General features: G+C 42.9%; 1 protein-coding gene across 9 annotated transcripts in view; it reads right to left on the bottom strand.

Moving 5' to 3' along the window:
- Window positions 1-15,400, bottom strand: part of SYNJ1 (synaptojanin 1) — a 125,774-nt gene that overhangs the window by 87,878 nt on the left and 22,496 nt on the right. For 8 of the 9 annotated variants that reach the window (XM_060234328.1, XM_060234327.1, XM_060234332.1 and 5 more), the window contains exons 9-12: window positions 14,799-14,968; window positions 5,654-5,735; window positions 3,785-3,937; window positions 179-344 (exon numbers count right to left, since the gene is read on the bottom strand). In XM_060234328.1, coding sequence (XP_060090311.1) covers window positions 179-344; window positions 3,785-3,937; window positions 5,654-5,735; window positions 14,799-14,968 — 571 coding nt within the window. The remainder of the gene's footprint in view (window positions 1-178; window positions 345-3,784; window positions 3,938-5,653; window positions 5,736-14,798; window positions 14,969-15,400) is intronic. The other variant, XM_060234330.1, reaches the window with a different exon arrangement.

Here is a 15,400-nt window from a genome sequence, read left to right as displayed (position 1 = left end):
ACAACTATACAAAAATGATTTTGTTATTCTTTTCTTGTACAGCATTTTTCAATTGTGAAGTATAAAACTGGGCTTCTGTGACTTAACTCTTCTTGAGGAATGGCACCTTTGGATCCAACCCACAGTTTATTAGCAATAGCTTGCCATTTATATTAAGAACCTAGAGAATAAAACATACCACGTAAACTGCTGGTGGTTAAGAGAGCCCGTGCTTTGTCTGCTAAATCACTATTCAAGGTATTCCCCAACAACAAAACGTCAATAGCTTCCTGCTTGGAGCTATCAAAAAAGTTATTTTGAATTGTTCTGGTCACAGAACGTGCACCATCCTTCAGCTTTCCAGCCTGTGAGGAAGGAATATGCACAAATGTTTCATAGAGTTACTTACAGAACACTGCCAAATATACATACTATTCTGAATTAAGTTTTAAACTTGTAGTCTATTGCTATTGATGTTTTTCAGTATTAAAAGCACTTGATTTCTATTAATGTGTCTTATCTACAAAGTTTTATCCAGAATGTAAGCTTTCATGTGCTAGTATGCTTCTAGTACATGAAAGCTTACATTCTGAAAAAAAAACTTTGTTGGTCTTAAAGGTGCACTTGACTTCTACTTTGTTCTATTGCTTCAGACCAGCATGGCTACCCACTTGGCTCTATCTGTCAAGTTTGGTTTGGGTTTTTATTTGGTAGGATTAGAAAGCAGACCCATTATAAGACATTCTTTCTTTAAAAGTAGCAAAATAATTGCTGCAAATGGGAAAGGGTACAGGGATAGTAACCACACAGTGCAGTCATGCAACAGACTTTGCTTTTACTCAAAGCAGTGAGGCATGAATTAGCACATAAGATACACCATATGCATATATTACACATTATTTAAAGCATGTGCTTAAAAATAGCATCAGTCAATCCTTTTAAATGCAGTACTTTAAAAAAGAATACCCATTCCATGTATCTACAAACCAGTTTCACATACACCAATTATCATTGACTACATGCATATGGGAAAACAGAGCTATATAAAACTGCACTGTGACTAAAAATGAAGCAGATGACACACACATACACCCCTAGCAGGTCATGTTGTAGTTACATTGAACATACAGTGCAACTTCAATACATTCAGCTGTGTATGTTGTGATATATGTATGATAGCAGTATACTTTATCTAGTCACTGGAGCTACACTTATAACTTGCATGACATACAAATACATCTAAGGCAGTATGTGTATACATGCAAGCTTATGAAATGGAAACAGTGGTTAAAAATGTACAAGGCCAACTGGGTAGCATGCAACTCCTTCCAATATTTCCCTTGGTTTACAATGACTGTAAGGAATCTTCAGATTCCAGCATTCATTTTCAAAGAAGATTTTAGCCCTCATAACCGAACACAGATTGGAAAGTGTATAGAATAGGTATCAAATATTTGCCATCGATTACAGTAAACTGTAAAATATAAAACAACTAAAAGGCATTAAGTGCAGTTTTCCAGTGAATAAGGCTCTCAGTACTGACAAAGTTACCATCCCTTGTACTTTCCTCTGCCATCATAGGCCCATTCAATTCCCTACACTTGAACTTTCTGAAGACTGCAATAATTATGCCTTTGAATATGTAAGATGTTTAATTAAAAACGTAAAGGTAGTCCCCTGTGAAAGCACCGGTCGTTTCCGACTCTGGGGTGACGTTGCTTTCACAATGTTTTCATGGCAGACTTTTTAATGGGGTGGTTTGCCATTGCCTTCCCCAGTCATCTACACTTTCCCCCCAGCAAGCAGGGTACTCATTTTACCGACCTCGGAAGGATGGAAGGCTGAGACAACCTCGAAGCAGCTACCTGAACCCAGCTTCCACTGGGATCGAACTCAGGTCATGAGCAGAGCTTAGGACTTCAGTACTGCAGCTTTACCACTCTGCGCCACAGGGTTTAATTACATACTATTTAATAAATGTACCATTCACTTCAAGAATTACTATTTATAAAGCTCTCTAAGGGCTTAAAGAGCTTCAGATACATTCTCTGCAGTCCTTCCTGTAAAGATCAGCATTATTTCTGATTCCCAAAAATGATACTGACAAAACAGCAACAAAAAACAGTTTGCTAGATAGATCCAAAGAGCTCACTATATTACATTAGACCTCTTGTAGCTTCACCAGCTTTCGCATGGTATCTGGATTCTAGCCACTGTGTTCATTGGAAAAAAACCCCATGCAACTAGTCGCACACACCAAAGAGGTCTTTAAGTTGCAGTTGGCTAGTAGCAACCAACTATATGGTACCTATGACACCAAATGACATTTCAAACACATGGCATAGGAATCTGTTAAAAGTCACAAAAACTCATTGGGTATGGCAAAAGCCTTTGAGCTTGATACTCAAGCAAGTGACTTTAGAAGAAAGTACAAAAGTTCCTTATATAAAAGTGTAGGGTTCAGTAAAGGAGCGCTATCTTTTGCAGACATTCAGAAAGTTATTCAAAATGCAAACTTGTTTTTTCAGTCATTTTGGTGAAAATTAAATAAGTTGGAATTTACACATATAGAACATTCAACAGTATTCAAGAATTACACTCACCAATTACATATCAGGCAAATAATTGAAATGAATCAAGAAGAAAGCAAAAGAAAGATTAGTCAAGATGTTAAATACTAAAATAGCAGATGATAAATCTAAAAAAAAATTACTGTACACTGTACAGTCATTTTAGTACACTTCAGGCTAGTTATAATTTGCAACATACTCAAGAATCTTAATTGCACTGTTTAAACTAGATACTGCAAAGGTACTATTAGATGACAATAAGCCCTGAAAATATTTATAAAATTGCAAGTTTACATGGCTGGAAGGACCCAAAATATTTATCTGGTCATCAAATTTACCAAGAAAATTAGGAAACATGATGAAGAATGATACTGGGAAATTTATAAATGTTACCAACCGGCTAAAGCAAGACATGGTAACTATACAGAAGCAAGGAGAATAAAATATTCAGATTAATGGAATATCAGCTTGTTCTGGGGCAGCAGCAATATTTTTCTTCAGAAAGCAAAGTTAGTGCTACCATCAATAAAACTGAGTTTCTTTCCCACTTAGCCAATTTTATTTAAAATTGTGACTAACTTTAGAATTTTTATGTAGTCCCAAATCATAACCCTTAGAAAGGTAGGTTTCTACAAGGCCAGAGGAAAAGCATACAGATTCAAACCACATTCTGTCCCCAGAGCACACAGATGCTACCCAAATAAAATAAACTCAAATAGAACTTCTGGCCTGTTTACTGTGTTATAAATGGCGCCTTTTATTGTTGCCTAAATAGTCTGAGGAATGCAGAAGGATTTTTGTAATCAACAATTGAAACACAGCTTTGAAATAATAATTAATGATTATTAGGCAGTACAAATGGGTATAGTAGCCTGTAACTGCTAAATATTGCAAGGAACAGTTTTGAAAAGACAATTTTGACAAAACATGGGGGAACAAGTTAAATGGGGAATTTTTTTTAGCTGTACTTTGGAGAAACTGGTGAAGTTTCTCCTGCAGGAAAAGGAGCAAGAGAAGTTGGACACATCTACTGATCTGAGATATACAGATAAGGTCCAGCTTACCCTTCACCAGGTAACATTATAGTCAGAAATACAGGGAAAACACAGGCAGAAACAGTTTAGAAATTCGGTAAATACAAAATAGAAGTTCAAAATACGTTAGCCCTTGACTTTACAAAAGCTGCAATATGACATATGACCGTCATTTAGTTTTAATATTTAAACATGGTTTACCTTTGCTTTTCCTTCAAGAGCTCCAGTTCCAGCATATATTTTACTGACCGAGTCACCATTAACAGACCACATAGACCGAAAAACTTCCTGGAACCGAGTAACCAATTGTGGTTTTTCAGCTAAACCTAAAATCTCCAGCTGTTTGGTTAGCATCTGCAATGGCAGAAGGAAAAAAACACATTTAAAAATTGAAAAGATGTTAGCATACTAAGATATGGTTTTTCCATTATTCAGGTTAATAGAATGCTGCTTTGTACGTTTTAGATCTACTATTTTTATAGTGCCATCATCCCTTTTGTTCATCTCTGAAGAGTCCAGTCATATACTCTGGTACTCAAACCGTGGTAGTGCTGGACTCACTATGACACAGCCAGCAGCACTCCTGCACAGCATCAGTTGTTACCAGAGGGGGGGGGGGGAATAATGAGAAGCTGCACAACAAATGATTTCACAAAGGGAACAAAAGAAGGAAATGCAACATTGTACAGCACTGGCAAAAAGCTGTGGTTAAAGAGGAAGAAATACAGATTATGAAACATGTGAATATATGAAACTGCATTATACCGTGAGACCTGTGGTCAATTTAATTCAGTATTAAATATTATATTGGCAGTAGGACTCAGACGATCTCTACAAGTCTTAGGCAAAGAAAATTATTTCCCAACACCTGATGACAAAGATTTTTGAACTAGAAATTCCAGAGATTACATGTGGGACTTTCTGCATGGAAAGTACACACTTTATCACTGAGTCTATCTTTCATGGCTTCAATAGCAACAGTTACAGAGTGTAGGGTTGCAAGGTCCCTGGCCACCAGCGGGGGTGCGGGGGTAGGGTTGCTAGATCCAGGCTGGGAAATTCCTGAAGATTTGGGGATGGAGTTATACAGTCTATTCTCCAAAGCAATCATTTTCTCCAGATGAGCTGTAATTCCAGGAGATCCCCAGATTCCACCTGAAGCCTGGCATCCCTAATAGGATGTAAGATTGGTTTAGTCAATCAGGATATTTCTTCTACATTTGGCAGCTACAAATCAATGAAATGGATGATTATAGATAATTACTGTAACTGGTAATGTCAAAGATAAATGGAACAGACTGCTTCCAAAGATATATACAGATTGAAGGCATTTACAACATAATTATACATGGAGGTACTAACCCTGTTAAGCATATTAACTCAAAAATCCTAATGCTTGTTCCCTTTTGTGATCATAATTCCCTTATCCTCAAGAAAAACTCTTCAAATATTTAGTTTTTGTCAGCTGGGAACATGGACAGCTATTGCCCATAGATGTCTAAGTATCATGTTAAAGATTAGACTCATTTAACTAATAAATTCCTTCCATTTCTGAACACAAACAAAATGGCTCAGTCATGCTGTTTCCTGAAAAATATGATAGCATCTACAGAAACAAAAGCCAACATCTCAACAATGATTGAAATTTCAATTTTGAAAAAAAGAAGCTAATTTTCCTCCCAACAGTGCAAAACATTAATTTTCTAAATATTCATAGTATTGACTTGAAAATGGAAGTTTGAGTCCATAACCCCTCCCCCATAAAATTAAAAGGAATCAGACAGGCTTTCACAAGTGAGAGCGTTTTGCCATGACATTATGGTTGTAAACTGCATATTGAAGTAGCAGAGAAAAATTTGTACAAAAAAAGCTGCCTTTAAATTGCAGGGGTTCCCTCAGAAGATATGAATTTGCACATTAGATACTTTGCTGAAGTTTGTCATGATAAAATTTTGATGAATCAATTTAACCTTCCAAAAAGTATTTTAATGTTTCATATATCATTCAGGATTACAAGCAGAAACAAGGCCACACACTGTTTCTAGAATGGTACCATTATAATATTCCTACCTCTAAGCCAATGAATGCCTGTACACTGTTTGTTCTATCCAGGCAGTCCAAACAGTTTGTTCTGACAGTACCACTCTGATACCTGTTCAAAAGAATAAAAAGAAAAACTGCAAACCCTGCATGTATAATACCTAAGCATAGTTTTCAAGCAAGGTGTCAAGCAGAAATATTATGACAAAGAAAAATATTTATGAAGGGCTGATAGACAAGACAGTCTGAATTATACTGTTGTCCTGCTTGGCAGAAAGAAAAGTTCTATATTAAAAATATAAATGCAGCTATTGCCTTTGCTAAAGCAACAAGTATCAAAGATAATTCAGGAGGGAATAACATTTAGCCTAATGAATAAACAGGTTGCTTACCTGTAACTGATGATCTTCGAGTGGTCATCTGTGCATTCACACTCTTGGGGATTCCAGGCGCCTGCGCCGATTCTACTGGTACTGAAAAGCTCCATCAAAGGATTCTTGTGTCCTGACCACTGGGCATGCTCACAGATCTATCCGCGCATGCCCAGTAGGCGGGGCACCAAGATCCCACCAGTTTCCTTCTGACCGCTGAAAGCAACTCCAAGAAAACATCCGAAGAACTGCCAGCAGAGGGGAGGAAGGGCGGGTGGTGTGAATGCACAGATGACCACTCGAAGTTCATCAGTTACAAGTAAGCAACCTGTTTATCTTCTTCATGGTCTCTGTGCATCACACCCTTGGGAGAATAGCAAGCTAAAGATTACCTGGAGGGGGGCGCTGGCATTAGACGACTGCAGCCTGAAGCATAGCATTCCCCATATGCATGCGGTCCATCACACCCGCATCCAAGGCATAATGCTTCACAAAGGTGTCCGGGGTTGCCCAAGAAGCTGCTCTGCAAATGTCTGACAGGGGAATCTCCTTAAGGAAGGCCGTGGACGTTGCCAAGGCACGCAAAGAATGCGCTCTGGGAAGTCCCAGCAAAGGGCGCTTGGCCAGCAGATATGTTAACTTTATAGTCTCTACAATCCATTTCGACAGCTTCTGGGAGGAGACCTGAATAACAATGACATGAATAACAATAACATCTTCCGGAGGAAATGTTATTGAGAAGGGCCAGAATAACAAACAAATAGGCTGGTTGACAAGCGAAACTCCTTAGTTCTATGAAGGTAAAACGATACAGCATGCTTAACATCAAGCGTGTGCAAGGCCTTTGTTCCTGATCCTGCAGGGAAGGAAAAAAGGCCGGTCTCAGAATGCAGGTGGAATTCAGACACCACCTTAGGTAAAAAACGAATGTCAGGAGCAATGGCCACCCCCTGGTCAAGAAAACGCAGGTACGGAGGGTCCAATCTGAAGGCTAAGAGCTCACTAACTCTCCTAGCAGATGTAATTGCCACCAAGAATGCCGCCTTCCAGGAAAGGAGGTGAAGGGAACATGAGGCCATAGGCTCAAAAGGACAATGCGTAAGCCCTCTGAGAACCAAGGAAAGATCCCAAGCTGAGACCAATTGACGGGCGGATGTAGACAAATAAGACCTTTAAGGAAACGTTTAGTTTCAGGGTGAGAGAACACAGAAAACCCCTCAATTTGGGCATGATATGCTGATATCGATGCTAGGTATACCTCGATAGATGAATACGAAAGAGTCCAACAAATGCAATAAAAACGAAAATTGTGCGAAGACTAGTCTGATCTGGAGGGAGTTGAGAAGGAGGAACAAAAGAAGCAAACCGCTTCCACTTCAAACTATAGGATCTCCTGGTAGATGGCTTTCTACTGTTTAATAAAAAAAAGTCAATCCTGTCAGAAACTGGCGCTAAGCGATGAGCCAAGCCATCAGTTTCAAGTGAGGAATGTCATGATGGTATGTCTTGCCCCCGTTGGTGAAGAGGAGATCCGGCTCCTTCGGGAAAAACAGCGACCATCCTTGAGACAGTTGGAGAAGAAGCGGGAACCATAACTGACGAGGCCACCATGGGCCTATCAAAATGCAACTGGGCTGTTCCCTCTTTATCTTGATCGGAACCCTGGTTAGCAAGGGGATGGGCAGAAACAGATAAATGAAGCTGCGAGACCAATCGAGAACAAGGCTGTCGCCCTCTGACGAGATCCAGCCCCCCCCCCGAATGCAAAAGCGATGACACTTGCGGTTGTAACGAGTGGCAAAAACGTCCATCTCGGGGTGACCCCAAGCTGTGAATACAGGTCTGAGGTATAGTGGATTCAATTCCCACTCATGTAGTTGCGCTCCCCCTCTGCTCAGATAATCCGCCTGGACATTCAGGGTACCCGGAATATGCGGGGCACAAAGAAAAATCCCCTGGTCCGGACACCAGAGCCAAACGCTCATCACAAGGCAACACAGACTCCTTGACACAGTGCTGGCTGTCGATTGATATAGGCCATAGCCGTTGTATTGTCCATCAGTATCGAGATGGATCTTCCCCTCAACAGAGGGAGGAAGGATTGAAGAGCAAACCAAATTGCCAGAAGTTCTAAGTAATTGATGTGATGAGCACGATGCGATAGGTCCCATGTAGCTTCCACAGTTAGGTTTCTGAGGTGGGCTCCCCATCCCAGAAGAGAGGCATCTGTCGTTAACGTCTCTGCGGGCAGAGGTAGTCGAAACGGAGCACCTTCCAGAAGGTTGGGAAGATCCCATCAACGGAGGGAGTGTAGGACTGACGGCGGCAGCGTGAGCATGCATTCAGGAGTGGCGTGATGGTTTGAATACCTTGAGGAACCATAACTGCAGAGGTCTCATATGCAGCTTTGCCAGTGATATGACTGCTGTCGTAGCGGCCATAAGCCCCAGAAGCCACTGGATGGAATGAGTGGAGGCCCTTCCCGAGGTCCCGATGCAGCATGCCATTGTCGACAAAGTCTGAGCCCTTGGAATTGGGAGGAAAGCTTTGCAGACAGTGGAGTCTATGAGAGCTCCAATGAAGGGCACCATCTGGCCATCAGATTGGATTTCGGAAAGTTCACACAGAGGCCCAGTGATTTTAGCGTCTCTAGAGCTATTTGGATGTGCTGCAACAGCAGGGATCTGGAGCCGGCCACCAACAACCAATCGTCTATGTAGGGGAAAACAGTGACCAATTGGAGGTGAGCTGCCACAACCACCACGGCCTTGGTTAAAGACCCTGGGAGCTGTTGACAAACCAAATGGAAGGGCAGTATATTGGTAGTGATCTGCACCCACTGCAAACCGGAGATATTGACGGTAACCGAGCCGTATGGACAGGTGAAAACACGCGTCCTTGAGATCGATAGTAGCCATCAACGAGTTCTCCTCTAGTAGAGGAAGCATTTGAAATAAAGTGGTCATCCTGAATTTCTTGTACACAATGCATTTGTTCAGGCCCCGGAGGTCCATAATAGACCGAAGTCCACCATCCTTCTTCGGAACAGTGAAACAATGGGAGTAAAACCCCTGACCCTGCAGAGTGTGAGGGACGGGTTCGATGGCTTCCTTCTCTAGGAGAGATTGGACTTTGGTATTTAAGGCCTCCGAGGGAGATGTAACGACGACGTGTGGAATGGGAGGTGACTCTTGAAACTCGATCGCATACCCCTAAGCAATAATTGTAAGTACCCAAGAGTCTGTTGTAATACTCTTCCAAGCATGGAAGAAGGGAGATAGCCGAATGCTTCCCAGGGTGACAGTGGGTGATGGAACGCCTTGAGTAACAATACCGGGGAAGTCAAAGACTCTGTTTGGGGTTGGTAGGCTGCCTTGAGCGGAATTGCCGGAATTGTCCTTGAAATTTCTGCTTAGCTGGGAACAATTTTCCCTGTTGAGAGTGGGACTGGTTCTGCCAATGTTGATCAGGAGAGGAATGGCTCTGAGATCGCCGTGACCACGGGCGAGAATATGGCTTTTGTCTAAAAGGACGTGTGGATGAAGAAGCACTCAAGGTACGAGAAGCCTTAATACTCTTATCCAAGTCCTGGAGAGTGGTATCGGTCAAAGAGTGGAATAGACTAGAACCATCAAATGGGAGGTCCTCGACTGCAGACCTTGTGTCGTGGTTAAAGGTAGTAGTCCTAAGCCAAGCGTGCCTACGGAGGGCAACCGCAGAAGACAGCAAAAGTATCAGCAGCATGCTTCGAGGAGTTAAGTTGTTGCTTAGGTACCACCATGCCCTCTTTCTGGATCTTCTCTAGGGTATGGCGGTGCTCCTCCGGAAGATGCTGAAGGAGAGTAGAAACTTGGTCCCATAAGGAGAACTGATAACGTCCCAAATAGGCAAGATAATTGGTAGACTTGATCCCTAGCGACGCAGTGGCATTAAATTTTCACCCAAATGTGTCTATCTTCTTGCCCTCTTTGTCAGGGGGAGAGGATGCACAGTGCTTGCCCCTGGATTAAGATGTAACCACCAGGGAGTTGGGCTTAGGGTGGTTAAACAAAAATTTCGCTCCCTAGATTGTCGACCTTGGGGTTGTTGAATCGACAGACCCAGGGAGGTAGTCTGCTTAAGTCCCCATAGGACTTGAGATCCTCCAAGGGAGAAATTGGGACATCAACAGCCACTGGTGTCGATGGTGTAGGCTCAGACTGACGTTGTCAGAATCGGAACCGATTGAACCCCCTGACTCCTTGGCATCCGAAGATTCGGATTCAGAAGGGCGGGGGAGGATCAGTGTAGATGGGTGTTTCAATGCCGAAGCCAATATCGGTCTTGATGGTTTGGGGTCCTCATGGTGTTGATCTGTAGAGTGGTAAGCCAAACACCGATCCCACTCTGGTAGGTCCTGGGGGTAATGCCAGGAATAGGGTGGATGATAGGGCTGGAAAGGATAGCCCTGTCTATGCTCCCAAGATGGAAGGGCACTCTGGTACCACTGGTACCTGTCCTCATCGCGCCGGGGACTGTCCCTTTGCTCCAGAGAGCTAGGTTTGTTGCAGCGCACAGGCGAATGAAACTGATGGGGTTGAGCTGGGGAATCATCCTTGCTTCCTTGTGCTGACCCTGATAAGCGCTGCGTAAGATCGACGTGTTCCACATCGGTGTTGAAAACATGAGCTGATGAGGAAGGGGATCTGAAGGACGTGGGGTCCTTCCGGTGTGGAGAAGCCAGGATCTTGGGAGGTACCAGTCTCGGTGACGATAAATCAGGTAGTGCCCTATTAAACATTAGTCGAACCCTTTCAAGGGAAACCTCTGATGGTGTCGGGGAGGCGTGTTCACCCGTTGCAGCTCATTTGTGTTTTTTTGATGCTTTCTGCTCCTTGTCGTGCTTGCATTTCAGCGAAGCGGTCAAAGACTTGGAGCCATGCGCCCTCTTGGTCTGCGGTGTGGACTTGGTCGACGTCGGAGTAGCCATTGATCCCGATTGGTCTGAAGACCCTGATGCCGAACTGTGTTCTATTGGCTGAAGAGCTAACGCCAATTGGAGCAGTGCCACTCAAAGCCTCACGGCTCGATTTTTCCTGGTCTGCTTGCTGAACTTTAAGCAGTGACCACAGGAATCAGTGTGGTGCCCCTCTCCCAAGCAAAGCAGGCAAAGGGAGTGGCCGTCAGTCGGGGCGAGCTTGCTGCCGCACTTGAGGCACCGTTTGAAGAACCGCCACATAGACGGTAGGCCCACTGTCCGGAGGCTGAAAGCCACCCGGGGGGGGGGGGTGTGGATGGGGTGAAGATTGGCCGAAGCCCGGACTCACGGAGACACGAGGATAAGTCCTTTTTTTTTTTCCAGGAAGAAACAGACAATGATGGAGAAGACAAAAGGTCGAAAACTACTTGGAACTCAACGAATAATTTAAAAAAAACCCGGAGAGCTGAGGGTAAGTCTCAACAGCATGGCGGTCAGAAAAAAACTGGTGGGATCTTGGTGCCCTGCCTATTGGGCATGCGCGGATAGGTTCGTAAGCATGCCCAGTGGTCAGGACACAAAAACTCTTTGATGAAGCTTTTCAGTACCGGTAGAGTCGGCGCATGCGCCTGGAATCCCCAAGGGTGTGATGTACAGAGACCATGAAGAAAATAAATAAGTTAAATTAACAAAGACTCTGGTAGTGATAGTAAATCCCTTGATCTATACATCTGTTTCTCTCTTCTTCCCTTGCCTTCTTAGCATCTTTCCCCCCCCATACCTCTCAAATCAGGGAAGACAATTAAGATGTTTCTCCACACAAACACATCAATATATCTAAATGGCCAAATCTATGTATACTTAAAATGTGTATTGTGGAGTCATGATTTTTATTTTAAAAGTGTGAATTATCATTAAGGCCCACTGAAGATAGAACTCCATTTATCTCCTTGGTATAAATTCCCCCCTCTTTTTCCTTAACAGCTCCTTGGTTAAGAAAGAAACTATAGTTAATGTTCTAAACCGGGGTGGGAAATGTGCAGTCTGTGGGACTGATCTGGCCTCCAAAGAGCTTCTATCCGTCTCCTGAGGGACTGCCTATGGTCTGCTTCCTTCTCCCTCTCTCCTGCTTCTGTTCTCACCATTTTTGTTTTTCTCCATGGGATGGAGGCAGCCAAGCAAAGAAGCTTCTTCTCATTCTTTCCCTCTTCTGCAAGGGAGGGGGAGCCTCAGTCAATGGAGAAACTTGGCTCTGTAGCTCTGCTGTGTGACAGAGAGCCTGGCATAGTTAGAGCTCTCTCAATCACACAGCAGAGCTACAGAGTCAAGTTCCTCTATTGAAGAGGCTTCTCCTCCCTCCCCCTCCTTTGAGGAAGAGCAAGAGGCTGCTTTGCTGGCTGCCTCAATTTCACAGGAGAAACACAAAAAGTACCTGTAAACCAGCACAGTTTTATTCAAGGAAAGAGCTCATACTGACTGACCACTATACATTGCAGTCTCTCTATTCTTGCACTGCTTCATAGGAGTTGCAGGTATTTTCTCAGGAAGACTATAGCTTTGTAAATACACATAGCTCTCAGTCTGTGTCCTGGTGCTTTCACATGTTCCTGACCAGCACACAAAACAGCTTATGTACAAAAGCTCACAATGCCCAGCCATTTCATGTTTTCCCCTGCACCCTAGGGCACAGAGCATTGACCAAGGGATTTCTATAATGAATGTCAATAAATCAAAAGTAGGCTTTCAACTTACAGATACACACCTGAACAGCATACACAAGATTGCTACAGCACAGACATTGCCTCCACATTTTGATGCCGTGGCGGATTGGCTCAGGCTGAGTGGGCTGAGGCTGAATCCTCCGGAAGTTGATTCCACAAGGCAGGGGCCGCAGCTGAGAAGGCCCGTGCTCTGGTGTTCTGGAGCTTGACCTCTTTCGGCCCAGGGATAGTCATTTTATTTTTTCCGACTGACCTCAGTGCCCTCTGGGGTTCATATGGGGAGAGACGGTCCCTCAGGTAGGCTGGTCCTCGGCCATACAAGGCTTTAAAGGTAATAACCAAAACTTTGTACTGAACTCGGTATATAATTGGCAGCCAGTGCAGTTTGCGCAGCCCCGGTCGTATGTGCTCCCATTTCGGGAGCCCTAACAGTAGCCTGGCCGCCGCGTTCTGCACTAGCTGCAGCTTCCGGGTCCAGCACAAAGGTAGCCCCAAGTAGAGGGCATTACAGTAGTCCAATCTTGAGGTGACCGTTGCATGGATCACTGTTGCGAGGTCGCGACGCTCCAGGAAAGGGGCCAACTGCCTTGCCCGCTTCAGATGGAAGAATGCTGACTTGGCAGTGGCTGCTATCTGGGCCTCCATTGATAATGAATGTGCAGCCTAGGCTGCGGGACCTGCACTGGCTGCCGATTGTGTACCGAGTTCGCTATAAGGTGCTGGTTATTACCTTTAAAGCCCTATATGGTCGAGGACCTGCCTACCTTAGGGACCGCCTCTCCCCATATGTCCCTCAGAGAGCCCTGAGATCTAGTTCTCAAAACCTTTTAAAAGTCCCTGGACCAAGAGAAGTTAGATTGAAATCAACAAGGGAGCAAGCCTTCTCAACAATAGCTCCCCAATGGTGGAATCAACTACCAGAAAAGGTGCGAGCCCTGCGAGACCTAAATCAGTTTCTGCCCTCTTTCAGCTTGCATTAAGATGAAACCCGGGAAATGACATCTAGCCTTCCTAGATATAGTTGAACTGTAGCACTGAAATGTATAATTCACAATGGTTTAACTGTCTATTTAATTTTAACTTAACTTATGAATGTAATTTTATTTGTTTTAATTGCTTAATTGTTGTTGTAATATCGTATTTTACTATCATGGTATATACCGTGTCGTGTTAGCCGCCCTGAGCCTGCCTTCGGCAGGGGAGGGTGGGATAGAAAAATAAATTTATTATTATTATTATTATTATTATACAATAATTCATAGCAAGAGGTGTCAGTTATCAGAGACTGTTAAATAACCAAAATATTGCAAGGCTGCTAATGTTTTAAGCACGTTTTAAGTTTTTAAAAAATCTTTAATTGTGTCTGTCTGTGCCCTTTATAAAGTTTATATCTCCACTACCTGGCATTGCATTTTATGACACACATGGCCCAGCCAGACAAGGTCTCATTTATGATAGAGGTTTACAAGATAATGCATGGGATGGAGAAAGTAGAGAAAGAAGTACTTTTCTCCCTTTCTCACAATACAAGAACTCGTGGGCATTCGATGAAATTGCTGAACAGACAGGTTAAAACGGATAAAAGGAAGTACTTCTTCACCCAAAGGGTGATTAACATGTGGAATTCACTGCCACAGGAGGTGGTGGCGGCCACAAGTATAGCCACCTTCAAGAGGGGTTTAGATAAAAATATGGAGCACAGGTCCATCAGTGGCTATTAGCCACAGTGTGTGTGTATATATAAATTTTTTTGCTACTGTGTGACACAGAGTGTTGGACTGGATGGGCCATTGGCCTGATCCAACATGGCTTCTCTTATGTTCTTATGTCAGATCTGGCCCTCATGAGTCTGCCACCCCTACTCTAAACCATAGTTAAAGTCATCAAGAGAATGGAGGGAGAAAATCAGTGCTGGAGAGGGAGCATGCATGGTTAAGAGGTAAGATGTGTTACAGCATATCCACTCCAACCTCATAATACAAGAGCAAATGACTCACTCTAGTTTAACTATTTTGTTTTTTTTAAAAAAAACTCTTTTCTTCAAACATTTCTGCTGTCCTTCCAAGGACAGAGAACAACTAAATAAGAAGCATCTTTTATTTTGCAAAGTAACAGAAAATACAAACCTTTGAATTTCCTTTCCATCAAAGTAAAAAAAACCACACTCTAAGAATTTCTGGATCTGTGGCTTAAGAATACTATGTAGCTTTTCTGCTTTTCCACCTTTGACCATTTGATGATAATCAAAATTCACCATTTGGATGTCATTAGCATGTTCAGATGCTTTCAAATGGCTCTGAAGAGATACAAGGGAAAAGGGAAGAAAACTGAGTACTAACAAGAAACAGATCAATATCACAAAGCGTAAACATATCACTAAATGAATTCATTAACTGTTATTTACACTTTAATACTCCTTAATAAGTTTTTATATCATGTTAATTACGATAACCCTCCATTAGTTTTTATATCATGTTAATTATGATAGGAACATACTTTTGCTTGAATTAAAATCAATAATCTTTTACATAGTCCCTTAAGTGGCTGATCTACAAAAGTACCTTTGTTTTATTAAAACGCTTTGTGGGAAATCTGATATAGCCACTTAAGGGAGCTAAGAGCCCTGTAAGCTCTTGGAGGATTGGCTACATCAGGAGTGTGTGGCCTAATATGCAAAGTAGTTCCTGATACAAAAAAAAAGCCCTGGATATAGCACTTCACCTTTCAT

Source organism: Heteronotia binoei, chromosome 3 (genome assembly GCF_032191835.1).
Source record: "Heteronotia binoei isolate CCM8104 ecotype False Entrance Well chromosome 3, APGP_CSIRO_Hbin_v1, whole genome shotgun sequence".
Taxonomy (NCBI): Eukaryota; Metazoa; Chordata; class Lepidosauria; order Squamata; family Gekkonidae; genus Heteronotia; species Heteronotia binoei.
The sequence above is the reverse complement of the archived record's forward strand: the minus strand, read 5'-3'. Positions and strand labels throughout refer to the sequence as shown.